The 23,282-nt window shown below is 41.2% G+C and overlaps 5 protein-coding genes across 13 annotated transcripts in view; 3 read left to right on the forward strand and 2 right to left on the reverse strand.

Moving 5' to 3' along the window:
* Positions 1 to 491: 491 nt before the first annotated feature.
* Positions 492 to 5,874, forward strand: tbxas1 (thromboxane A synthase 1 (platelet)). 2 transcript variants are annotated; one of them, XM_085913373.1, is made up of 15 exons: positions 492 to 575; positions 679 to 786; positions 1,136 to 1,280; positions 1,389 to 1,482; positions 1,722 to 1,774; positions 1,869 to 1,965; positions 2,531 to 2,647; positions 2,822 to 2,910; positions 2,984 to 3,132; positions 3,506 to 3,636; positions 3,724 to 4,047; positions 4,126 to 4,214; positions 4,293 to 4,430; positions 4,858 to 5,020; positions 5,100 to 5,874. In XM_085913373.1, exons 3-15 carry the CDS (start codon positions 1,186 to 1,188, stop codon positions 5,178 to 5,180), a joined length of 1,620 nt encoding a protein of 539 aa, XP_085769499.1. In that variant the 5' UTR covers positions 492 to 575; positions 679 to 786; positions 1,136 to 1,185; the 3' UTR covers positions 5,181 to 5,874. The 2 variants fall into 2 exon arrangements, with proteins under 2 accessions (XP_085769499.1, XP_085769500.1); XM_085913374.1 differs by having other exon boundaries at positions 518 to 613; positions 690 to 786.
* parp12a (poly (ADP-ribose) polymerase family, member 12a) lies at positions 5,559 to 13,336 on the reverse strand. 2 transcript variants are annotated; one of them, XM_085913370.1, is made up of 11 exons: positions 12,929 to 13,336; positions 10,250 to 10,385; positions 9,689 to 10,013; positions 9,504 to 9,608; positions 8,607 to 8,802; positions 8,193 to 8,361; positions 7,559 to 7,794; positions 6,825 to 6,894; positions 6,624 to 6,751; positions 6,387 to 6,538; positions 5,559 to 6,244 (listed from the first exon to the last, which is right to left on the reverse strand). In XM_085913370.1, exons 1-11 carry the CDS (start codon positions 13,249 to 13,251, stop codon positions 5,988 to 5,990), a joined length of 2,097 nt encoding a protein of 698 aa, XP_085769496.1. In that variant the 5' UTR covers positions 13,252 to 13,336; the 3' UTR covers positions 5,559 to 5,987. The 2 variants fall into 2 exon arrangements, with proteins under 2 accessions (XP_085769496.1, XP_085769498.1); XM_085913372.1 differs by having other exon boundaries at positions 8,670 to 8,802; positions 12,929 to 13,335.
* LOC147055875 (uncharacterized) lies at positions 10,660 to 11,975 on the forward strand. 2 transcript variants are annotated; one of them, XM_085913379.1, is made up of 4 exons: positions 10,660 to 10,749; positions 10,973 to 11,011; positions 11,109 to 11,584; positions 11,830 to 11,975. In XM_085913379.1, exons 2-4 carry the CDS (start codon positions 10,996 to 10,998, stop codon positions 11,866 to 11,868), a joined length of 531 nt encoding a protein of 176 aa, XP_085769505.1. In that variant the 5' UTR covers positions 10,660 to 10,749; positions 10,973 to 10,995; the 3' UTR covers positions 11,869 to 11,975. The 2 variants fall into 2 exon arrangements, with proteins under 2 accessions (XP_085769505.1, XP_085769504.1); XM_085913378.1 differs by lacking the exon at positions 10,660 to 10,749 and having other exon boundaries at positions 10,853 to 11,011.
* A 398-nt stretch (positions 13,337 to 13,734) lies between the features above and the next one.
* cfap263 (cilia and flagella associated protein 263) lies at positions 13,735 to 16,430 on the forward strand. 3 transcript variants are annotated; one of them, XM_085913375.1, is made up of 9 exons: positions 13,735 to 13,814; positions 14,170 to 14,296; positions 14,450 to 14,611; positions 14,687 to 14,824; positions 15,113 to 15,226; positions 15,294 to 15,386; positions 15,469 to 15,576; positions 15,706 to 15,903; positions 15,982 to 16,430. In XM_085913375.1, the coding sequence occupies exons 1-9, from the start codon at positions 13,753 to 13,755 to the stop codon at positions 16,111 to 16,113; spliced, it is 1,134 nt and encodes a 377-aa protein (XP_085769501.1). In that variant the 5' UTR covers positions 13,735 to 13,752; the 3' UTR covers positions 16,114 to 16,430. The 3 variants fall into 3 exon arrangements, with proteins under 3 accessions (XP_085769501.1, XP_085769503.1, XP_085769502.1); XM_085913377.1 differs by having other exon boundaries at positions 15,748 to 15,903; XM_085913376.1 differs by having other exon boundaries at positions 15,116 to 15,226.
* A 289-nt stretch (positions 16,431 to 16,719) lies between these two features.
* Positions 16,720 to 23,282, reverse strand: part of srgap1a (SLIT-ROBO Rho GTPase activating protein 1a) — a 42,085-nt gene continuing 35,522 nt past the window's right edge. For 3 of the 4 annotated variants that reach the window (XM_085913369.1, XM_085913367.1, XM_085913366.1), the window contains exons 19-22: positions 21,861 to 22,041; positions 20,585 to 20,722; positions 18,745 to 19,138; positions 16,720 to 18,284 (exon numbers count right to left, since the gene is read on the reverse strand). In XM_085913369.1, coding sequence (XP_085769495.1) covers positions 17,877 to 18,284; positions 18,745 to 19,138; positions 20,585 to 20,722; positions 21,861 to 22,041 — 1,121 coding nt within the window. In that variant the 3' untranslated portion in view covers positions 16,720 to 17,876. The remainder of the gene's footprint in view (positions 18,285 to 18,744; positions 19,139 to 20,584; positions 20,723 to 21,860; positions 22,042 to 23,282) is intronic. The other variant, XM_085913368.1, reaches the window with a different exon arrangement.

The raw sequence follows: 23,282 nt of genomic DNA on the forward strand, positions 1-23,282 counted from the left end.
TGTACAGATGCAGTTCTCGTACTTTTACTGGTACTACCTACCAGATACATTTTGGTAACTGTTACTGACAGGTGATGCTGCTGTTTTGTTTTTAAGTGACTGCCGTTTTGTTTTTAGGTGACGCACTAACTGCAACTATTTTTTTCCCCATCGCAAACTATCCAATCAAATTGAACGAGAATGATGACGTCACCGCACCGCTCCTGTGCTCTTATTTCTCACAGATTTTTTTAAAATTGAACATTAAGGTTGACGCTGAAAATTTGATTGATACGAATTTTGTTCACACGTACACACAATTTCTTCTGTTTTATTCACGAGTAAGTAGAGATATTTATTGCTTTTATGCTTATTACGTGTTAAATAAACTACCTGATCAATTTATTGTACAGTGCAAGTGATATGCATACGTTCTACTACTGGAAGTTGATTGCTTTAGTATTTTATTTTTGACAAATCAAGGCGAGCGTCTTACTTGACACTCGATGGCAGTGTTTTCCATTTGTCGTTGTTCGCTTGCGATCCAATAATAAAACGAAGAAGACCGAACGCGACTGACAGCTTTGCAGAATCCGGTATATAGATGCGCGATTAATATAAATATACAGAGCAGGTACCTCTGTTTCATAACCGGACGTTATGATAATCTGCATTTCATGAACGTGTGTATTTATGCAGACTCGTTGCAGGGAATGACCCCTACGCGCTCAGACTGGCACAGTCATTCAAGATTCCAGAATTTATGAATGAGATCTAATACAAGTTTCAGTTGACCGTGTCAGACAAGTAGGTATAATTTTAGATTTCTTTATAATTGTTCATGATGTGGTTGTGGTTTGCAGTGGTCTTATGCGTCTAACTAAGCATTTTGCGCTGTGTATTGGTTACATCACAACAAACAGCTATTGCGCAATAACATCATAACAAAAAAGAGCGTTGTGGTCTTTTTAAACGCTAAATTTAATATGTTGAAGGTAATTCCACAAGTGCATGCCTATTTAATGTGTAAATAGGTTTATAAAGATGTTTTATGAAGTAATATTTTTTTGCTTGTGCAAAACTATATACGATATTTCTGTATTTTTGTTTGATACTTAAAATGTATGTGTTGACAATAAAATCTGTTTTGTTTCAGAAACATTGACTGCTTGTGGCTGAAAGCTGACAATTTTAAATGATCTTATCATGGAGGCGATAGTTGACGTTCTTAATACATTCCACATAGAAACCAGCGGATTATCTTTGACACTTGGCCTCCTCTTCCTGCTTCTGCTTTACTGGTGAGAGTGGTTGTCATATTTTGACTGTCTCCACAAATGTCAGTGTATATAAGGAAATATTTGTTTTATTTTGTATCTCTTTGATTTTTGTATTTTTTTCCCCCACAGGTATTCAGTTTACCCCTTCTCAGTCCTCACTCAATGTGGAATCAAACATCCCAAACCAGTTCCCTTCTTTGGCAATCTTTTCCTGTTTCGTCAGGTACAGAAACATTTTTAGAGCAACTCCTCAAGGATTTGGATGGATGGTAAAACTGAAAATACAACAAAATGTAGAAGGAGGCATGCTGCCATCCATCCACTTTCCCCATTTTTATATCCAAGCATAACATTTACACTTATGGATAATTTAGAGTCTCAAACTAAATTAGTGTGCATGTTTTATATCATTTGCATCTTTTGCATGCAGCTCTTATAATTACTTTTCTTCTATCATTTCAGGGTTTTTTCCGTCCTGTGTCCGAACTCATAAAGACATATGGTCGAGTTTGCGGGTAGATACAAAACATTTTGTCCAGCATCGTCTCTCACATACAGTAAATCGGAGTTCAGTGTCAAAGACATCACATTTTGCTCGCTGTGTTTTAGGTATTATTTGGGAAGGAGACCAGTGGTGGTCGTGGCAGACCCTGACATGCTCAGACAAGTGATGGTGAGGGACTTCAGCAGCTTTCCAAACAGAATGGTGAGCACATGACGAACATCATGTGACATGTGATGTCTTCTCTTGCAAACTCAATGTGCTGAGCTGGTGTTTTTATTTTCCTACAGTCATGAAATTAGGTACAAAATGAGAGCCAACAAAAAACTTATCAGTGTTCTTTTTTAAAAGATAATTCTTAGTTTTAATTGGCACTGTCAGATTCATTTTGAGAACATTTTCACTTTTGTGGTCGTAGTTTGTTTTGGAATATAGAACTGCATCACACTGAGAGCCAAATCTTATTTGATTGTGAGGAGCATGATATAGTGTCTGGTAAATGAGTGTACTTTGTGTGTTAAGTGCTGATGCCACTGTGAAGTTAGTCACTCAATGTACAGTGGAGCCTCGGTACAATTCGGTATTCGAACAAAAATACTGAGTTTTTTTTTTGCTTGGAACGGATTAAAAATGTTTTTCCATTATTTGTAATGGGAAAACATGATTCGGAATTCAAACGATTTACTTCTTGAAAAGCCTTCTGGAACGGATTTTGTTCGAAAACCAAGGATCCACTGTAATTGATAAAATGTTGTACCCTTCATTACAGACTAATCGCTTTGCCAACAAACCTATGAGCGATTGTTTGCTCATGTTGAAGAATGAGCAGTGGAAAAGAGTCCGCAGTATACTGACTCCGTCATTCAGTGCTGCCAAAATGAAAGAGGTAAGGTTCAAATGAACATTTTGAATACAAGGTGATACCACAGGGAAGAAAAAAGTCAAACGCATTTGTAAACTGAATTAAGATACACATCTTGGCATCTAATGCATGGCCAAAAATGTTCGTTAGTTGTGAAAAATTTTTATGAATTATAGTAAGTCTTGCTTGCTCCGGTAGATGGTTCCACTCATCCAAACAGCCACAACTGGCCTAATGAACAACCTGGATGTCTATGCGGAGTCAGGGGAAGCCTTTGACATTCACAGGTAGATGAATGCAAATGAGAAGATGGGCAATTCAGAAAATAAGATTGTAATTTCTCTCCACTTTTCATTCCAGGTGTTTTGGCTGCTACACTATGGACGTAATAGGCAGCGTGGCGTTTGCAACTCAGGTGGACTCTCAAAACCACCCAGACGACCCATTTGTCCGTCATGCTCAGATGTTCTTCTCCTTTTCTTTCTTCAAGCCCTTCATGCTTTGTTTCCGTAAGGAAATCCTGTTTTATCATGTGATTATAACATTAAGAGCACACGTGTGTGTACTGAAAAATTAAAAGGGGTTTGTAAGAACATATATATGCCACAAGATGGTGGCAAAGCAAAAAAGGAACAGAGCATGTGCAGTACACAATATGGACCCATGGTACTTTACTAATTGTATTTGGGAGTTAATTAAACATAAACAAACCTTCATCACAAGAGGTTCCCCAATGCTATTAGTTAGTCACCCATGGGCAAACAAATCTGGACTCTAGGCATTAAACTCTCCATTTGGCACTTGTATGCAATTATAATTTTCTATCCAACCAGTATGTGAAACTAAACATTTCAAATGTTTGTAATTTATGAATTTGTGCAGTTGCTTTTCCACACATTATGGCTCCTCTGGTGGGAATCATCCCTAACAAACGTCGCTTCCAAATGAACAACTTCTTCATCAACAGCATTCGGGGAATCATTAGACAGAGGGAGGAGCAACCTCCTGACCAGGTCTGGGAAGATTTTCTAAAATGAACTGTCACCATTATAGAAGTAAATTTTAAAGTATTTTTTGTTGTTGAATGAATCAATATGTAGAGGCGACGAGATTTCCTTCAGCTGATGTTGGATGCACGCAGCAGCAAGGAGGCTGCTGTTTCTTTGGAACACTCTGATGCAGCAAGCCACAGTGCTGAGTCAGATAGTCCAGAGTCTAGCCTTCCCCTTCTAGAGTCATCCGCCCGGCGTCCGTTGAAAAAAGTGATAACAGAAGATGAAATTGTTGGCCAAGCTTTTGTCTTCCTGCTGGCTGGCCACGAGACTAGCAGCAGCACGCTGGCCTTCACCTGCTACCTGCTGGCAATCCATCCGGAGTGTCAGTGCCGAGTCCAGGAGGAGGTGGATGACTTTTTCAGCAAACATGTAAGCTTGTTGCCTTGCGTGTTGTTCGTATTCATGCTGAAAGTTTGGTCATTCATCACATGCTCCCCGTCACTGTAGGAGTCCCCTGACTACACAAACGTCCAGGAGTTAAAATATCTAGATATGGTTGTATGTGAAGCATTGCGACTCTATCCTCCAGGATTCAGGTAACAAAGGGCAAAATAATACAGAGAGAAAGGAAGTTGATTTCCTTTTTTTTTTTTCTCTTCACAACGGTTATCCAGGTTTACACGAGAAATCGAGCAAGACTGTGTGGTGAATGGAGTGTGCCTCCCAAAAGGAGCCTTATTGGAGATCCCAGCGGGTTTTCTTCACTATGACCCGGAGCATTGGCCTGAGCCTGAGAAGTTCATCCCTGAGAGGTAGGTTTAAATGAACACAGCTGGGCAAGTTACTTCCTACATGTAAATATTACTACTCACTCATGTATTTGAAAGTGATTAAGTTACAGTTATTATAATATAGTCGTATACTTGTAGGTTTGAATTTGCGAAAGGTTGTCTGTTTTCAGATTGAATAAATTGTGTGACTGAGAAAAGTAATATCACTCGTTCTGAAGACACAGTTTGTTTTTTCGAGTGAGTGAATGCTAATCGGTTGAGAAATAATACAAGTTCAAAAGCAATGTAAGTTTAAATGAGATCAGTTTGATCTGAACACTATCATTTGTTTCACCTTGACACCCAGTGTGATTCTATGACTGTACAGGCCTAGAGTGATTGCTCATAAATAATTTGGGTTTGAGTCAATCCAAGCCTGTGAAATGAAAAGTGCGCATCTCTCCTCTAGATTCACCCCCGAGGCGAAAGCCAGTAGACATGCATTTGTGTACCTTCCTTTTGGGGCCGGGCCCCGCAACTGTGTGGGCATGAGACTGGCCCAACTTGAGATCAAGATGGCTCTGGTCCGTCTCTTCCACAGGTTCAACATTATACCCTGCTCTGACACAAAGGCGAGTTGCATTATATCATTTGCATCTGATTTTAGTCTTAAATATAACAGAACATCTTTTGAATTTTTTCTTGCTATAGATCCCGCTTGAGTTGAAGTCATCAAGCACCCTGGGACCAAAAAATGGCATTTTTGTCAAGATCACAAGAAGAGACATTTGAAAAAAAAATTCATCTTAGGAATACTTTGTTGCTGCTGCTACAATAGTCTCGATAGGGACTAACTCTATGCCGCTAAAAATATATAAGCTTTTCAGAAAACAAGTGGTGATGACTTATCTTTGTTCAGGAAGCAGGAAACCTATGGCAAGGACGGTACTTTGGGGTGTTGCATGTAGGATTTCTTTTCATTTTGACTTAAGGTGGAAAAAGTGAATACTCCAGTGGCACTGTAAATTTCATCTCATCATCAATCCAAAACACAACATGTTTTGGATTGTTGATGAAATGTGTTCTTAATATGGATCTTTAACAACATCTGACAACTGATTTACTATTCTTGATGACTATTATCCATTTTGCAAAGTAAAACTCAACCAGTTTCTTTATTATCGGAATTTATTTAACGGTCACATCAAATGACAAGTTGAAAAAGGTCATGACGGCGTTTCATTGAATATCTGTCATTAGAAATAAAGACGTAAACAAAACCAAGTAAAAGTAAAGCAGCAAGTGTAATTCAACAATGTAGAAACTCAAGCTGTGATTTCCCTAACATGTATTGTAGACATACACCCTACGAAGAACCTTAATTTGAACAGCCTCAGCACCACCAAACTAGTGTCAATCAAGAGTCAGAGGCAAACTCACCCATGCATGCTTCACAACGGTTAACATATTGCACTAAAATAAAACAGCTCTGTAAATATTTTTCATTTGTTACTTTGACCAACTGTTCCAAACATTGATCATGTGAGAAGCAAAGTTGTCGAAAACCTCTTATCACACTTAAAGCAACAACTGCTACTGCTACTCACAGTAGTTAATAATGTACTCAGGATAAACTTGATGACTTTCAAAGATGACAAAAATGTTGGGGTTTTTCACATCATCAACACAGCTGTCATAAAGGGTTGTGCTTCCACTTTTGGCTGGTGGACGGACATACTGGCTGCTTCCCTTGATGGAGTCGCCTATCAAGACCAGGGCCACAAACATACTTTTGTTCGAACCGCTGGCCGTGGCATATCGGTTTGAATAAGAAGCCTGTTTGGCAAAGTAGCTCCCTATAAAGACAATTTATTCAAGTCAATAATGAACACGTAAACTGCTTTCGCAATAGATTTGAACTTCACCTACGTTGCAAGTCAACAAATTCTTTTTAGTTGCGAAAGAGGATTGAATCTTCAACAAACTTCGATGTGCTACCTTTGCCGAAGGCGGTGCCGTTGCTGCCGTTCATCCTCCAGTCAAAGTTTTGTTCACAGATGGCTTCGATCACGTTTGCGTTTGTTCCGTGGAACAAGTACTCCTCAATTACAGGTTTCCCACCATTCCTCTTTTTCATTTGCTGTCTCTGCCTGAATGCACATAAAAAAAATGAAATGTAATTTGTGTGGTTGTGTGTCTTATCATTTTGACTTTCAAGCCCGGTGTGAGATTTACAACTGAAAGCGTGTCCACAGAGAAGGGTTCTGGATCCTCTTGATACTCTGGATCCTACTCTTTGGCATCGTTGCCTTGAACAAACTTTCAATCCTGTTGTACTCTGGAGATTTGGGAAGAAGCACGAACTGACAGAGTGACAATAAATTAGTTGACAAGAGGCTCAAAATGTCAAGCACAGTAAAGAATGTTGAAGGAAACCTTGTATCCAATGTCAGGCAGGGCAGCCTTGTCCCAATGGGGAGGGCATTCCGCTGTGACAACTCTGGGGCTGTGGAATGATACATTTAAGAAGTATTTGAAAACGAACGGAAATGAGTTCACAAATGCGGCTAAAAACCTTGATTACAAATTTTGTATTATGGGAAAAAAGTAACATTATTCTTTGCATTTTGAAAAGTTGAAACATTAAACTTGTTCACACAAACCTGCAGATAAAAATTGCATACATGATACAGTACACATAGCAGGAGCTTGTCTTGGTTCAAAAATAATCTAAATATTCACTGTGACTAGAATTTGCTGTATAAATTATTGGTTACGGTAAAAGTGCATTTATAGTTTTGTGAGAAAGTGCTTTAACACCTTTTCTTGGCACTGCACATATACTGCTGCAGAATTCTAATCAAACTCGTTATCTGAAAGAACAATGACTGCACTGGTGTCTACCATTCGTCCTTTGGGTGTGAATTACAGACGTAAATTAATTAAATGGGCAATCGTCTTCTGTTGTCACTTTTGTTATGTAGATCTAGTGCCCACAGACTGATGCACGCATTCCGTCGCACACGCCAATTTTAGGAAATTTCCCCAGAACAATTGTAATTTTCATAAACTTAAAAGAAATGACATTCTGATCTGCCAGTTTTTAAAACACTGCATTAACAGTCCCTGAGAATAACAACATCATCTGAATGTGTAATAGCCAAACATACCTGTTCCGTATGACCTCCACTTCATTGGAGGACACAAAGCGAGGCCTTCTTCGGACCTCTCGCTCGGTGGAATATTTTATGTTTTGCTGATACATCAGTGGTGTTCCCGCTTCATTTTTTAAGTAGAGCACATACTGTTGTCCGCCCGCCGTGAAGGTTATTTGCGTCTTTTGGTCTATCAAGAAAGCATTCTCCAACGCTTCAGATGTGAGAAGTGTCGACGTGGTAACCTGACTCTAAAGAGACACAAAGGGACAGCATGAAAGAAACAAGTTGGAACATCCATCCATCCATTCCTTGAACCGCTTATCCACACATTTTAAAATTGAATTTTCATATCAAATAGGATACCAAACATGATTTGGACAACTTCAGACAGTTGAGTGTTGAACCAACAGTAAGTCAATTTACAACGGCTAAGCCGCGCCAATCCCGATGGGAAACAAAACACAGTTTGTGGTTTGATAAACCTTGAGGTCAACCAGTGTCGGGGAACAGATTTAATTTAGTGCGACTATGGCCACTGTCTGACAATACAAACTCAAAACCTTGTTCTGGAAACCCAACGGCTCAATTGTCCAAAGAATGAATTGGATTACTACAGTACAATCATATTACAACAATTCCAACTAACCTGACCAAATTCATGCCATTTGCCGATGTCTTCCTGCCAGTACCAGAGCCACTGTGTTGTCAGAATGAAGTGACGGGCCTTCATCACAGAGGAGGCTGTGGACAGGCGACGCACGGGAGAGCCGTTGCAAGTCATCGACATGAAGTCAACTTCGCTCTCCCGAGACGGGCTGAAAAACAGAAGTGAAGATTTATAGTGCATGCAAGTTGACTCCTCATGAGGAACACTTGCACAAGCAAATGAAATCCAACACGAGTTGGATGCAAAAGTGAATTATCAAACAATGATTTGTTGTGACAATTTCAAAGAAGTATTCAGTGCCTGTGCTGAACAACTGCAGCGGAGGATCCATCATCTACCAAAAAAATACCTTAAAAATTAGCGATGGCTAATACGCAGTACAATGCTACAAACCCTTTAAAGTCAAAGATTTTTAATCTTGTAAACCCGGTAAAACTCCAGGGCTGGCCTGCGGACCTTGAGTCTTTTGCTGGGTCACAGTAGGCTTTTTCAATCTCCTCCATGTCAGTCAAGTCTTTCCAGGTCAAGCCGTCCTTATCCAAAACCTGCCATCTGTAAGGTAAGCTCCAGTGGATATGAACACATTTCTCTGTTGGGAACAAAAAAAAAAAGTAACATGAACGACAGTGAGTGGTGTGCAGACAACATCCTGTTGCATTACTTCCAGCTAACTGGGCGATGTGGCTGTTTGTTCATCTATCTTTTGACCAATCATCTCAAAGAATGATACTATCTTTACCAGCTAAAAATGAACAAAGCACTTCTCGCTGTTCTTTTAAAAAGGAAATTGTTGGTAATTTGGCAAGAACCGAGTTAATTGCAGTGCCCATGCATTCATCCACCGGCATCGCCGTGTTTGGTTTGTTTCCCCCCGGCCTTGGAGCTTGTTTTCGTCACAACAGTGGGCTCAGAACAAGATGGATGGGTAATTGTGAACTCACTAAAAGGACAAGAATTCATCTTGCAGGCAAGGGTAATGAACAGAGCAGATTACTCCAAAAATCCCCCGAAATTGTATTTAAAATCTCACAATTGTTTGTTTTCAAAACCTTTCTCATCTCTTTATCCTTAGTGTGCAATGCATTTTTTAGGTACAGTTACTATTTTCCTTGACTTATAAGCCCAGTGCATGTCAAAACTGTGCATCATGTTTTAGCGACATTGTCAATTCAAAGAAAAACTTGTCCTCATATAAAGTCTCATCATATAAGTCTTATATTATAAGATATAGTATAAGATAGTATCATACTATCATATAAAATCTGAAAGTGAGACCCGTGTGCTCATTACCTTTATAGGCGCAGACTTTTTTGATGAAGTATAGGCAGATTTCTTTTGTGTCAGAATCACTCACTGGCTTAGTTGCATTCATTGACCCAGCGGGACTTCTCACCACTGAAAATATTGCATGTGACAAACACACATATTGGACTAAAGGTGAAGACAAACTATGATTTAGAAATTATTTTTACAACCAGGAGCAGCAGCAGCAGCAGCAGCAGCAGCAGCAGCAGCAGCAGCAGCAGCGGCAGCAGCAGCGGCGGTAGCAGGGCTGTTCCAATGATTCTCGATGATGTATTTATTTTTGTAGACTTTTGAAAGACTCTTGATCAATTCTGGACTGAATTTTTCAAAACTCTTGTGCGTCATGGCATCAACACCGTGGTTTCTGGAACATGACGAGCCTTGTTTACAGACTCCTGTGGTAAAATGGGCCTTGCAGATGTGAAGCTTGAGGCACCCAGAAGTGAATTTGCACAAACCGCTTTCACCCTCGCCCATATTGTAGTGTGAGCATATCTACGGAATAGTACAGAAGAGCATGAATGCATTAATACACATTATTACACTCATTCCACCCTTTTTGCGAAGATTTTCAACACCATTTTGGACTGTGTTTGGGTTGGGATGTAGTTTAAATCAGAGATATCAAGTCTTTTCGTAACAAACTCAAGTGTATTTGTTTCAACAGTAAAGAGCAGAAAAATGACCCACTGAGGAACTCTGTAGAATCCGTTAGCACCAGTAGTACCTACCTCAGGAAGAAGGTAAGGGTCATTCTGTATTAACAATTGGAACAGTTGTTTTTCTGAAAGGTGTTGCAGGTCAAATTTCCTCAACAGTTCTGCATTGTGTGGCCAAGTCAAAAGGTGTGGTTGTTTACACTTAGCTCTAAAAAACAAACCAGAAAAATGAAACTGTATCAGGGAGTTAGTACACAAAGAAGGGAATGCTTGGAGACATGAGGAAATTGGAGACAGGAATTTAAGATGACGTCACATCATCGTCTCTGTGAATGTATGTTTTCCCACCGTATTAACATGTACAGGTGTACCTACTAAAGTGTGCAAACATCTGTGTACTTTTTGCTCCTCCTTTATCAGTAAACAATGACGACATTTTGTATTCACTTGTTCCATGACATGCAGACGTGAAGCAAAGGGCGTGTGAATTTAAAAGGCCGGGCGTAGCTTCCTGGAATATTTGTTTCTTTACTCGTCCTTGAATGCGGAAGACAGCCATAAAACAGGCACAGGTGAGCTTTCGGATCACTTCTTATTTACATGTTACTTAAAGTGTGTTTATTCAAAAAGTTTTAATTCATTTGTAACTTGAATATTGGTTTCTCATTTGGTTGTTATTGTTGTTTCCATAACTTTTTGAATTGGATTATTATTATTAGTGGTTTTGTTTAATGTTCAAGTTTAGCTTCTATCTATTCAATGCATTCCATTTATTTTTCTCAATAATCTCTCCAGAACTTCCTATAACACTGGTAACCATGTGGCCAAATCAAGGTAGACCATACATACACATGGCATTATTTTTTGGGGGTACAAAGTGGTGGCTCACAGTGAATATTTTTTGTTTGTTTGTTTGTTTGTTTTACATCAGGTACTTCCAACCCAGCCTACCCCCCTGGCTACAACTCCGCATACCCAGCCCCCGCATTTCCGCCCCCAAGAATGTATTCCCAGCCCCCGCATCAACAGTACCCGCCTGTCCAGTATCCAATGGGTGTCAACCCAGCCATGATACCCAACGCACCCCCAGTGATGCCACCTTACGCGAGGCCTCCAGTACCTCACTCCTACCCCGTGGCACCTGGCGGGTACCCAGTCGGCGTCCACCCCGGTGTGTATCCATGCTCTTCAAAAGGCTACCACCACCATTATAAGACCCACTACAACAAGGGCCATCTCTACCACACGGGGGTTAATCCACTTTATCCCTCGCATGGGGGCATTGGCAGTGCCCTGACTGGCATGGCCATGGGATTGGTGGCACATAAAGCCCACAAGAAGTTGAAGAAGGGGAAGAAGCTGAAGAAGATCCACAAGTTGCATAAGTACGGTTACTATGGTGGCAAGGTGAGATAGACAACCTTCTCACATTACATGTCCACTCAAGTGGATCAAAAGTGGAAATATTTGGGTTGTTGTGCAATTCTCTCAAAGAAAAGGGTGTGGAAGCTTAATAGAATAGAACTTTGGGGATTCCTCTGTGATTTAACATGTTCATTTTGGGCTGCGGCAACCAAAGAAGGAATGATACTTTTCCTCTTTTTTCAAGCAACAAGCCATTAACATACTTATTAATGTGTCTGTCCTCACAGTATTCCTCCAGTAGCAGCAGCAGCAGCGACTCAGACTGAGGTCATCCATCATCCAACTGTATGCTGCCATCCAAATATTGAGGGCCTAACTTCTAAAAGGAATTATCAATAAATACTTGAACAGAATTTCTGTGTGCACACTGTACTGCTATCCAAATAAAAAACGGGTCACTAATATAGGGAATCAAGTGGGAGCAGTAAAAACCATCCTAAAACACAAAGACGCTCCTAAAGCAATGTGACAGTGAGCGCCCGGCGCGCTGCAGGCGGTTGCGCGATCGGACCAAATTAAGCTCCCTGCGCACTGAGGTCCACTTAAATTTTGGAAAGTACATCAGGACTTTCAAAGTATTTTCTAAATTTTAGCGACCGCTCTGTCGCAATAATGCGACCAGCGCGTTACAGTTGCGCGGTCGGCGGCGCGCTACGGTTGCGCGTTCGGCGGTGCACTGCAGTTGCGCGATCGGACCAAATTAAGCTCCCTGCGCACTGAGGTCCACTTAAATTTTGGAAAGTACATCAGGACATTCAAAATATTTTCTAAATTTTAGCGACCGCGCTGTCACAATAATGCGACCAGCGCGGTACAGTTGCGCGGTCGGTGATGCGCTACGGTTGCGCGTTCGGCGGTGCGCTGCAGTTGCGCGATCAGACAAAAATGCGCAAATGAAAAAAAATGACCCAAAAAACAAACATTGTTTATTATGGTGGTTTTCAATGATACGTTTATGAAATTTAAAATAATTGGCTTCGCAGCAGCGGCCCCTGTGAGAGGTCCGCTCCCTCGCGCTTGTGGCCGCCCAATCCCAAAGGATGAATAAAGTTAAGTCTTACTAGTTGTTTGTTTAGTTAATTGCTTTACTTAATAGCAGGCCTTTATTATTTTGGTTCGTTTGCAACAGTTTTTGTTGTTGTTGTCATTGTGGACACCTGGGGGCACTATTGGGGAGAGGGGGGAATAATAATGTTCGCTTATGTGGAATAAAAACAAGTAATGTAATTATTCACAGTCTGTAAGAATAACCAAATGTAGCATTGTAAAGTGTAAAATCAAAAAGCTTACGTGATTGTACAAACCAGTACAAAGCATTCTACTCACCCAAACATGCAGGTCCCCAAAACATAAAACCTGCACAGGTGCAAACTCTCACAATGACTACACTCGCCAGGTTTCTTCTTTGAGCAGATCCGGAGCGAAGTTTTGGCCACGATCACGCTGTCTTGGCTGAATATTTGACCAACAGCGACGGCAAGGATGCCTTTTTGCACTGCAATCCTGGCTTCATCCGTCAAAATCTGTTGAAGAATTGACGGCGAAACAGTAAAGTTTTGTTCCAGTTTCCGAATCAGGACTCTAAAATCCAAACTGCCTTGGTCGTCACATAGAGTCTGGATGATAAAATTTGCCACTTTTGCGGTCATCTCGGCGTGAATTTGTCGACTATTTTTTGCAGTCTGGCAGAAGTTGTTTTCTCCCCACCCAGTTTTCTTTTTCAAAGAAACGAAAGTGAAACACGTGATCCAAGAATTTCCCCAAAGGTCAGATCGCGCGAGAATCTTGGAAAAACTGAGGGAAATTAGATTTACCCTCGGTCTCATAAAAATGGAAATAGATACAAACAATAAATTCAACTCATCTGGTGTGCGATTTGCATGAGTGAACGTGAAAATGAACGTGGAGCCTTTGCGTATTAGTAAACAACCACATACTTAAGGACTTCTTTAATTAAAATTGGAATTGACTTTGTTTTAATGTGGTATATGCAGTCAAGAGAATTGCTTTTTTCCTCGATTTCATTACCAGGAGAAATAAAGGTGAAATAAATTCAAATAAACAAACGGCACTGTACGTACGTCCTTCCTGTAACACTGGCCATAGCAACCACCACAGTGTACCTTAGCAACCTGGATCATCGAGCCCCAATGGAGAAGAAAAGGCCACAAGAACGACAACAAAGCATCTCCGCCCGTATCCATCAGCTACAGTAAATACCATTCGATTTAATCCACTTTGAATTAAAAGATGCACACCCTTTTCTCCTGCTTTTAACATACGAACAAAGCTATTGCATTTTATTATATTATAATAAATATATTAGCTATTGCTAAGTGACCTCGGCGACCAAAGTCGGTTTTCATGATAATACTTAAAATGTACTTAAAATATAATGTTTAATTTATTTATCTTATATGATGTGATAGAGGAATTAACAAAATGCAGGAATTTAGTTACTGTATTTATTTTCTTTACTCCGTTCGGTAAACAGTTTTTGCTCCCTGGAGTCAAGTTGTTAAAATTTTCAGAGGCGTTTTACGCAATTAAATCTACTCGTCCACTAGAAGTTCCAACGCAGCACTCTTAGCAGAAAATGAGCTGTTTGAACGTTTTATCACCCGGCCGGATCAACAGGACCAATCGGGCAAGCCTGCAAATCTGGGTGTTGCCGGTAGCCAAATGGAAGACAGGGTAAGCATACACCTACACTACAACTGAACAATTAATATAGTAATTGTCAAGTTTTTGATCAACCTCTTGTATTAGCTTTTGTGGTGTGTGTTTTTTAATTATGTATTTTTCCACCTTTATATGACTATATCCATGTGTATATGTACTTGTCAGGGGCCAGGTTGGAGGCAGACATCTGAGGGCAACTTGCCTGATGGCCTTCTGCAGCTGACCTTGGGACAAAAACTGTGCGTTGCACAAAGGGAAATAGCAGAGATGATAAAACAGCAGCAGAAAGAAAAGGAAAAGTCGGAGAGAATTCTGGCCAACTATAAAGTTTGTATCAGGAAGTAGAATCAACATAAAAGTCAAATGACCCCTCACATTTTCAACTCTGTGGCTCTCTTTCAGGCCTCCCTCAAGGAATTTGAGCTGCAGCGAGCAGACATCTGCAAAGAGAAGAAAGACTTGGAACACAAATTGCTCAAACCATTAAAGATGTCAGAAATGAACGAGCCAGAGAAGGTGCTCCACTACATCAGTAGTAAGGTACATTACTTCATGTGGGCATTAAACTGCAGGGAATACCAGGCCCTTATTATCAACATTTATAAAAGAAGATTCTTATGTTTTCTATAAATGTTCCACCACTTTGGAGTCTATCTTGCTGTCTTGTAGAAATTGTACTGTATATTGAAAAATTATGTACAGTATTAGCACTATAAAATGTATTGTCATAAATATGTCAAGGTGATAATCTTGACGTGAATAGTGAGAGGTCTCTTTCTGTACTACTGTTAGTTAACTCTCCTGTTGCCTTTGCTTGACGACATTAAGCAGAGCACCCAGTGTGACAAGTTGAAAGTGAAGATCCAAGGCCTGAAGGCACGGGAAAAGAAGCTCCATCTGCAGATGCAGGAGAAAAGAGAGCTGAGAAAAGCAGGACTCGAGGTGAGCACGGCAAACATATGGAGAGACATCCTCGACCGTATATTCTTCAATTGGCTTTTGCATTCAGGACATTTTTTTGGAAGACAGCGAACAGACAATCGACCTCGAAGAACTCCAAAACAAACATTCACAAGCACAGCGCGCCTTGAACTCCTACAAGGTAGATCACATGTTTATGTTAGGCGCAGCCCTTTTCAACTGCTGTTTGCTAAATGTGGCTTTGTGTGTCTTCTCACGGACAGGAGAAGCTTCAACGTGTGACCCAAGAGTCTGCACAGCTGAGCAGCAATTTCACAAAAAAGAAGGAGATGCTGGAGAAAATAGAAGAGGACATATCACGTGCTGAAGAGGTTAGACAACATGATTTTCCCTGTCTAATAAACCCAGCTTGTTGGAAAACCAACTTAAATTTTCATTTTATTTTGTAGAAAAGAAGATCAGACTGAAATCATATTACAGTGTGGCTTTTCCTCATCTAGCCTCTCTCTTCACTCCCCACCCCACACTTTGTCTACTTGAAGGAGCGTTCGAAGGCTGCGGCCCAGAATAAGCAGCTGCGCCACCTGATGTCCACTTACCAGGCACCTGATGTCACCCAGTACATGCACGTCAAGGACAAACACAAAATGCTGCAGCAGAGCGTTCACATTTGGCAGAGAAAGGTTGGGATTGCTGAGGTAAACCATTCCAGACTTAATCACAATTATATCTCCTTATTTTGCTTTATAACTTATCATCTCTTGTTCTTTTCCCAGATGACCTCCAAGTCTAAATTCTGGAGCCAACACAGAGGTTCTTCTATCAGTAGTGCTGATGCTGAAACTGCTGACAGGGAAGGTCCAAATCCACTGAAGCTGCCATACATAGCCCAACATGGCAAAGCTTAGATTTAGAAAAGGACCATCAACTTCAGGTACATCATCAAGCATCATGTAATCTTATACCTTCCTACAATCAAATAATCATATTGCGTTTGTGGCAAAATAGACATGATGATGAAATCAAATGATGTCAGTATCCACGAGGAGTATTTCCCTGAACATTGTTAATGTGATTTTTGCTTTCCTACCAACTGAAATAAATATATAAGTTTGGAGATTGTGCAATGTTTTTCTGTATGTTTCAATTTGTTTAATTATAGCCACACTGCACTGTAAAACTTAAACAGCTACATTTTAGACAGAAAATGTCGAAACAAATTTATTTTCTGTGGCAAATCACTGCATGTCAATTTGGACTTTGGCAATAAAGTGCTTAATGATATCAATATCCATTCACCATAATGTAAGAAATGCTCCGACTTAAAATGCTTTACACTATTGAAAAACAAAGCTTCGATACAGTGCAAAGAAAATATTGAATAAAACAGCCTCTACAATTGTAATACATTGCATGGTGCAATTTAACCTTCGCTACAGTGCAAAGTAAATATTGAACGAAACAGCCTCTACAATTGTAATACACTGCACGGTGCAATAAAATTGACCTCAGACTGGACAAACTATTTCATTTATTAGAAAGAAATCCTTTGAGGTTCATAATCCCTCAAGCATCTCGGTTATGCTGTCACATACATGCCTTATCTACATTTACATACATCGATGTGCAGTGGGTGAGCTGCTCAGTTCTAAAATATTGTCGCGTGTCCTCACAGCACATGACAACTGAATGCATACGTGTCCAGAAACATCTTCAAAGGCACTTTCACAAGTACATTTTATGGTATTATTACCGTATGAGGAAAGCACACTTGTCCACAGGGATGTTTTGCTTACTCTACATTGTTTGCTCTCTAGTCAGATCTACTCGGAAACCAAAAATGATTAAAAAAATAATGAGCGTTAGTAAAACTAGGTATTCAGCTTTTCATGAATATAGATAGTACACAATGTCTGTCGATCCACTGACAGCGTAAACCTGCAAATTCACTCTTAAATTGTTTGTAGTGTTCTAATGTTGGCTACATTTTCAACATTCGCCCAAATCCCTACTGAGATTTAAATACACAACTATACATGACAATCACACACATTGACACGACAGACTCCCACTCCTTGTTGTCACACATCAAGTGTTTGTGATCTTGACAAGCAAGTCCTTTGTTTTAGGTCCACATAGCACTCCTGTGAATCTCCTTGAAGAGGAACTAGAGTACATACATCAATCCATTAGAAGGTCCACATCCATGCTTCAATTGGTCTTTGGCTAGGATGCCAACTAAGCTACAAATTAGCATTCCACATCATATTGTGTGCATATTCTATTTCATGTACAGTACTCACAAAAGTTAGCAATAAATTGGCTAACAGGTGAAGTTTTAGGATGAAGCTAAAATCCACAAAAGTCTTTATGGGTGAACGTAATTTGATTTCTGACTGCAAATGTTCACCCATTTTTTGTGAGTAATACAGATTTTTAAAACATCTATGCAAATCGTATCGTGACGCAGTTCATTGTGTAGTGTTTTTTTTTTTCCAACGATGCAGCACTCAGAAAAGCTTTCGTGTTTTGTCTATTCTAAACTTAACACATTAGTTTTCAAACTTCAGGACTGTGATTTTATTTGACACTCTACAGAGCAGTGGTGGGGAGCCTACAGTTTCTGTTGCATGCCCCAGTGGAAGATGCCGATTCTTCTGCATCCCAAACATTACATGGTGCAGGATTTGTCCAGAGAATCTTGAGATGACATGACAGGAGGCTGTGATACCTGGCCGGACTTGGGCAGGACCATCGGTTTGGGTCTCAAAGCGGGCGGCTTGAGCTGCACGCCCATGCGGGGCGCCACGACGGGTTTGAAGGTGCTCACGTTGTCGTTGGTCGAGCCGGCACTGCGGCGGAACGGTGGCTCTGTGTTGGCGGTGGACCTCAGCATGACACCGTGGATGGGGGGGCCCAGAGACTCACTGGAACTGGCCGGCGTGGGACCCACGCTGCCACCCGGGGCTTGTCTCTGTTCCAGGGTGTCCAGCACCACGTCAGGGGCGTGCTTGGCTGAACTCTGGCGCTCCAATTCCCGTAGCTCATTTAGAGCAGTGTTCATGGTTTCTTCGATGTCCTGTGAGAGACAAACAGAAAATTTAAGAGGGACGGAGGAAAAGACCCTGGAGAATATTTAAAAAACTTGTAGCAGAATAATGTCACACTGAAGTATTATTTGAAATAGTCAAATACAATTAATGAATTAATTGCAACATACTGAATCGGCATCAATCTCTGGACCGTTCATAATTAATACAGTCAATTAAAATAGATTTATATTGTTTTAAGATTGATTATTGGATTGGATATTTTCCCACAGTCACAAAGTTCTAAAAAGCACAATAAAAGGTCATGTGAACTACTCTATACTCTAAAAGTGTCATGCTGCCTGGCTGCCTGTCATGCTGGTCTCTTGCGTGTAGTTAGCACACAGACCCTGGAGCAGAAGACAGGTGACAACTAGGCTTTTGCAGGGTGGGGCAGGGCTTTGACGGCGGAGGGAGTTGCGGCCGGCATGCCGCGCTTCCCGCGCTGACCTGTGCAATGGTCTCCGGGTCCAAGGGCTTGCCGCCGTGGTGGTGGTGGTGGTGATGATGGTGGTGGTGGGCTTCACTAAAACCCGTGTACTGGCCCGACGAGGTGGAGCGACGAATAGGTGGGCTTTCCATCTTCTTTAGGGACTCGTGCCGGCTGATGTTAGTCAGGCTGCCGTGGCCGGTTCGGCGCCGACGCTCTGGGCTGTCTGCGGGTAAATGGTTACGGCTCCGGAGAATGTCGCGCGGGCTGAAGTGGCCAAGAACTGGGGACCCTGTCTCGGGAGTGTTCCCATGTACGGGATGACCTTGCTGAGAGGTATGCAGCATGCAGTGGATGTCACTAGGGCGGGCAGGTGGGCGGCGGGACGGCGGGTCCAATCGTTTTCTGTGCCTGCTGGGATAGAAATGAAAAGGAAACAACAGTGGTTCAACTCTTGAGTCTCAGAACTGTGAAGTAGAAAATTACAACTCTGTCACTGTTTGAATTCTTTAGAGGACAATGAAACCGATATAAGCTTTGGGGTGAGCAAAAAATCAATTGGTGGAAAATTGGTGCTGGGAAAGCAAACGACAACAGTCACTAATAATCGCCTGCAGGTGGCGTCGTCTGCACGTATATACTGTAAATAAAAAAGCCACATGTATTGAGAGGCATTGAATTGACACTCATTGGTTGTCTTAATATGTCATTAACTATCAGCTCTGGCAACATTTACTATGATACTCATCTAATATGACTATTGTAATTATACTACTATTAGACTCCCTGTTTCATTCATAAAAAATGTAAATATTTGTGCATTGCCACAAGTACTGATACCCAATGGCAAAAAGAAAACACAATAATGCTTGGACTAGACAGGGACAAGTGAGTATGCTTGCGAAAATGATTCAACCACAATAATTCAACATGTGTGGGTGTGCAGAGCAGCGAGTGAGCAAGGTGAACAACCAGTAGGTGCAGATCACCTGGGAGATAATCAGTTGCTGTTGTGAGGAAAAGGAACAGGTAGTATGGATATATATGTGAGTCCTAAGGTGTGTGGGTGTGTGCTTGTCAAACACAGAGAGGTGAGACACAGAGAGAGAGAGAGAGAGACTGTGACACGTTTCAAGGTCACTAAATGCAGCAATGAAGAAGTAGAGCACCAGAGACAAAATACACTCAAATGGTCAACAACCTGCTGTCAAAATCACTTGGTTTGATTGTCAGTGCAATCAGCTGAGTACAGCACCATAATAAAATAATGGATATTTAGTTTTCTTTGGTTATCTTTACTGTATCGATGTGCACAGCACATATACAAAGTCTAAAAAAATGCCTTGCTATAATGAGAGGTTTTTGTGGTATTAAAAAACAAGATTAACTTTATCACCATGAACTAGCTTCCAATCAGAGCAAGTGAACGGCTTTGATCGACGCAAATAGTTGTACCGGACATTCGGGTTTGGTCTGTGCTATGATTCTCGACAATCTGTCTCATATTTCTTTTTTTACTGACAATATTTCCGGCTAACAGCCCCAGGCTGGTTTCTGTGCTTCTTGCGACATGCATTCATTTAAATGCTACTAGCCACAGATCTGAATAGAAGATGATTCACACCAGCACGTTAGAGCAGCCCACCTATTCAACATGTCTATGTAGTGGCTACCACTGGTGGGGGTAACGTTTCTATCAAAAACAATGCATGGATTTTGAAAACGCAAACATTGATTACCTCGTCGTGTTTTTACCGTTTTAATTTTTTGTAAATAATTCGTGCAAGTCACACCCATAGTTTCAACATTGCTCTTGAAGAGACAACCTTCAGTATTCCTGGCACACATTTATACACCAACCTGGTGATGAAGGCCTCTGAGATCCTGGTGTCAGTGGGTGAACTGATGTCTTTTCCTGAGCATTTATCCTCGCAGGCATGGCCGCTGCTGGCCTCACTGTCAGCCTTCTGGCTCAGCGTGTCCGAGAAGTTGTCATCTCTAAGACAGAGACACATTGAGAAACAGAACAGAGTCAGCATGTGCTTTGGCCTCTCAAAGGCTGATATTCACAAGTCACATTTCTGTGCCTTTCAGTATGCCTGATAGGCATTGCACACACAAGGAAGGCTGAATGGGTTTAAGAAAACAATGTTTCTAAAGTACATCTGGAGGCTTTTCCCAGCACACCCCGAGAGAAGAACCATTACAGGACATAACCTGGCATAAAGTGTTCTCTACAATGCATGTTTTATTACGGGCTACTTTATGGGACATGGAAAGACCACAACCGGGTCTGCACTTGCACTCCTCAGCCTTTTCAGTTTGAAAATAGCACAGGATGTGACGCATCCTGGCACGACCAGCAGTAAATCCTGCTGCTCTTTCATTAGGCAAGAAGACATCAGCAAGTGCGCCTTCAGCTGATTTATTGAGAGACACCGTGAGCAAAGGTGGAACTTTGTACAGTAGGCCAGCTACTAAGGCTTTGGGGTGAATATGCTGCCATTCTAATTCGATTCATCAGGCATTAGCAGTCATCATGGCACGTTGTATGCTTGTTGGGGCACCGAGTGAGGGCATGGTTTAGGGATAAGGAGCTAGGATAATGCCTATCTATGCTCCTTTTCATTTGAGGGGTCTCTCTCCTGCTAACATGCCATGTCTATCCATCATATACTATTTTGATGGGAACGTCGCCCCTGCCAATACAACCACCACATTTTAGCCTGCTCTTGTTTACTGTAAAGTCTATTATCTGTGACAAGAAAGCAGCCTAACACATGACCAGTCATTGTCTGTTGAGTGAGCCACAGAGCATTTTACTGGCATTGTGGCAAACGGGCCAATTGTGGAACTAACAGATTTTGAAAGGTATTGCACAAATTATTTTCTGTCCCTTAAATTCGGGGTCCGGTGGTTCCGGTCAATCGAAGTTCCACTGTACAGATTTGTTGTTGTTTTATTTCAATAGAGCCCATAAAATTCATTTAGCTTGTGGAAATGGTTATGACCGGTCGGTATACTGTATTTAAAATGCCACAGTCAACAATTAGGTTTAAAAATCACATTTTATATCCACTTCCACTGCAATGTAAACCACAACAGTTTACATGTCCATTTTTTTTAGGTCACTCACATGTCCTGGACCACGATATATTGGTGTGGCACCAGGCCGTCTATGCCGTTGTGTCGCCCCTCCCACCAGTCTTCTGACGCTCGCTGGTAGAGCAGCAGTGAGGCACCCTTCTTGAAGGACAATTCTCTTGAAGAACGCCCAACGTAATCAAACTTGGCAATGGCTTCGATAGGCTCGCCCTCTGTCAACACAGAAGATTAAACAGGTCAGGTACACTATGACAAGTGTGACTTCTGGAAGACTACATGGCCCTCCCCCCCAAAAAAAACCTCAATATTTCAGCTCACATTACATTAAGGATGCAGTTAAAACATATCTGATGCAGATGTTTGGACACGTGGATGCTCGCGTGTGACAGCTGGTGCACATGGAGTTAGTGTGCTGACTGTGTGAGTCAGTTTGCTATTTTAGCTTGACAACACAGCACAGGGCCTGAGGAACAAACACACTGTATTTATAGAACCTGGTGAGAAGAAATCTAAATTACTCATGGGGGGTGTCAGTAAGTATGTGGATCATTAGATTGAGCTGATAACTGTACAGTTGGACCTCTGGATGACTGACAGGGGAAATAAAAATGGGCAATAAATTTTTGAGGTAGTTTACTGCACCTCAGATAATTCATTTAAATGACTGTGCTCTTCTTCTTTAAATCACTGAAATGGGTGGAAACTCAAAAAGTGAAGTCCAGAAGACTTTTTTGAGCAGCGACTGTTGTGAGGTCTCTATTGCTTATATGCAAAATTTCATATTTTTCTTTATTCTTGTCACGCACAGTGAATCTTATTTTTGAAAACATTTGCAAACCCATCGGGCCTGGTCAGATCTACCTCACTTTTGCTCGAAAGAGTGTTTAGGCCTTTATGATGTTTAAACCAGTTTTTGTTGTCGCCATGGCGATGGCGATGCCCTGTTTGCCAAGAAAAATTAAGCTTATTTTGATGGGCTAAACTTGCATGAAAATGTATTCAACTTTCAATTCAAGCCAGGCAAAATAATCAATATTGTATTCAAAATTTTAGCAACTGAACGTCAAAATTCCCACAAAAACCAAACACTTTCTTCCATCTCTTTTGCCTTACAATAATTCAATATTTAAATATTACAGATACTTTAAAGATTTTTGATGACTTTTTTTCCTACTTCAAACGGCTTTCTACAATCAAGTATGTTTTTTGCTGAACCAGTTACACAAATTGAACAGAACATTGCAAATACTGACTTTGTCACTTGGTCCTGAAAGTCTCTGCCAGTAAGTGCCGGTTCGTGTCTAAGTCTCCAAGCTAGTGTGCACTACGGCAACCCGATCTAAAAATAGAATCTTTGTTCCTCCCTGCCCTCCTCCCACTCACTTCAAGTCAGACGTGTGGTCCCTGGACAGATGCAGCCCTACCAAACCACACATCCTCTATGTAAACTGCT

This window comes from Syngnathus leptorhynchus, chromosome 6 (assembly GCF_054491065.1).
Source record: "Syngnathus leptorhynchus isolate UIUO chromosome 6, UIUO_Slep, whole genome shotgun sequence".
NCBI lineage: Eukaryota > Metazoa > Chordata > Actinopteri > Syngnathiformes > Syngnathidae > Syngnathus > Syngnathus leptorhynchus.

Bases quoted from the DNA above. Each gene is read 5' to 3' on its own strand.
- tbxas1 (XM_085913373.1), top strand. From the start codon at position 1,186: ATGGAGGCGATAGTTGACGTTCTTAATACATTCCACATAGAAACCAGC. The intron at 4,431-4,857 runs GTAGGTTTAAAT...TCTCTCCTCTAG, and splicing joins GAGAAGTTCATCCCTGAGAG to ATTCACCCCCGAGGCGAAAG. The intron at 5,021-5,099 runs GCGAGTTGCATT...TTCTTGCTATAG, and splicing joins TACCCTGCTCTGACACAAAG to ATCCCGCTTGAGTTGAAGTC.
- LOC147055875 (XM_085913378.1), top strand. From the start codon at position 10,909: ATGTTCAAGTTTAGCTTCTATCTATTCAATGCATTCCATTTATTTTTC. The intron at 11,012-11,108 runs GTAGACCATACA...GTTTTACATCAG, and splicing joins AACCATGTGGCCAAATCAAG to GTACTTCCAACCCAGCCTAC. The intron at 11,585-11,829 runs GTGAGATAGACA...CTGTCCTCACAG, and splicing joins ACGGTTACTATGGTGGCAAG to TATTCCTCCAGTAGCAGCAG.
- cfap263 (XM_085913375.1), top strand. From the start codon at position 13,753: ATGGAGAAGAAAAGGCCACAAGAACGACAACAAAGCATCTCCGCCCGT. The intron at 13,815-14,169 runs GTAAATACCATT...CTCGTCCACTAG, and splicing joins GCCCGTATCCATCAGCTACA to AAGTTCCAACGCAGCACTCT. The intron at 14,297-14,449 runs GTAAGCATACAC...TGTACTTGTCAG, and splicing joins GTAGCCAAATGGAAGACAGG to GGGCCAGGTTGGAGGCAGAC.
- parp12a (XM_085913370.1), bottom strand. From the start codon at position 13,251: ATGACCGCAAAAGTGGCAAATTTTATCATCCAGACTCTATGTGACGAC. The intron at 9,609-9,688 runs GTTGTAAAAATA...CAATATTTTCAG, and splicing joins TGCTGCTGCTGCTGCTCCTG to TGGTGAGAAGTCCCGCTGGG. The intron at 6,752-6,824 runs GTTTCCTTCAAC...TCACTCTGTCAG, and splicing joins TGCCTGACATTGGATACAAG to TTCGTGCTTCTTCCCAAATC.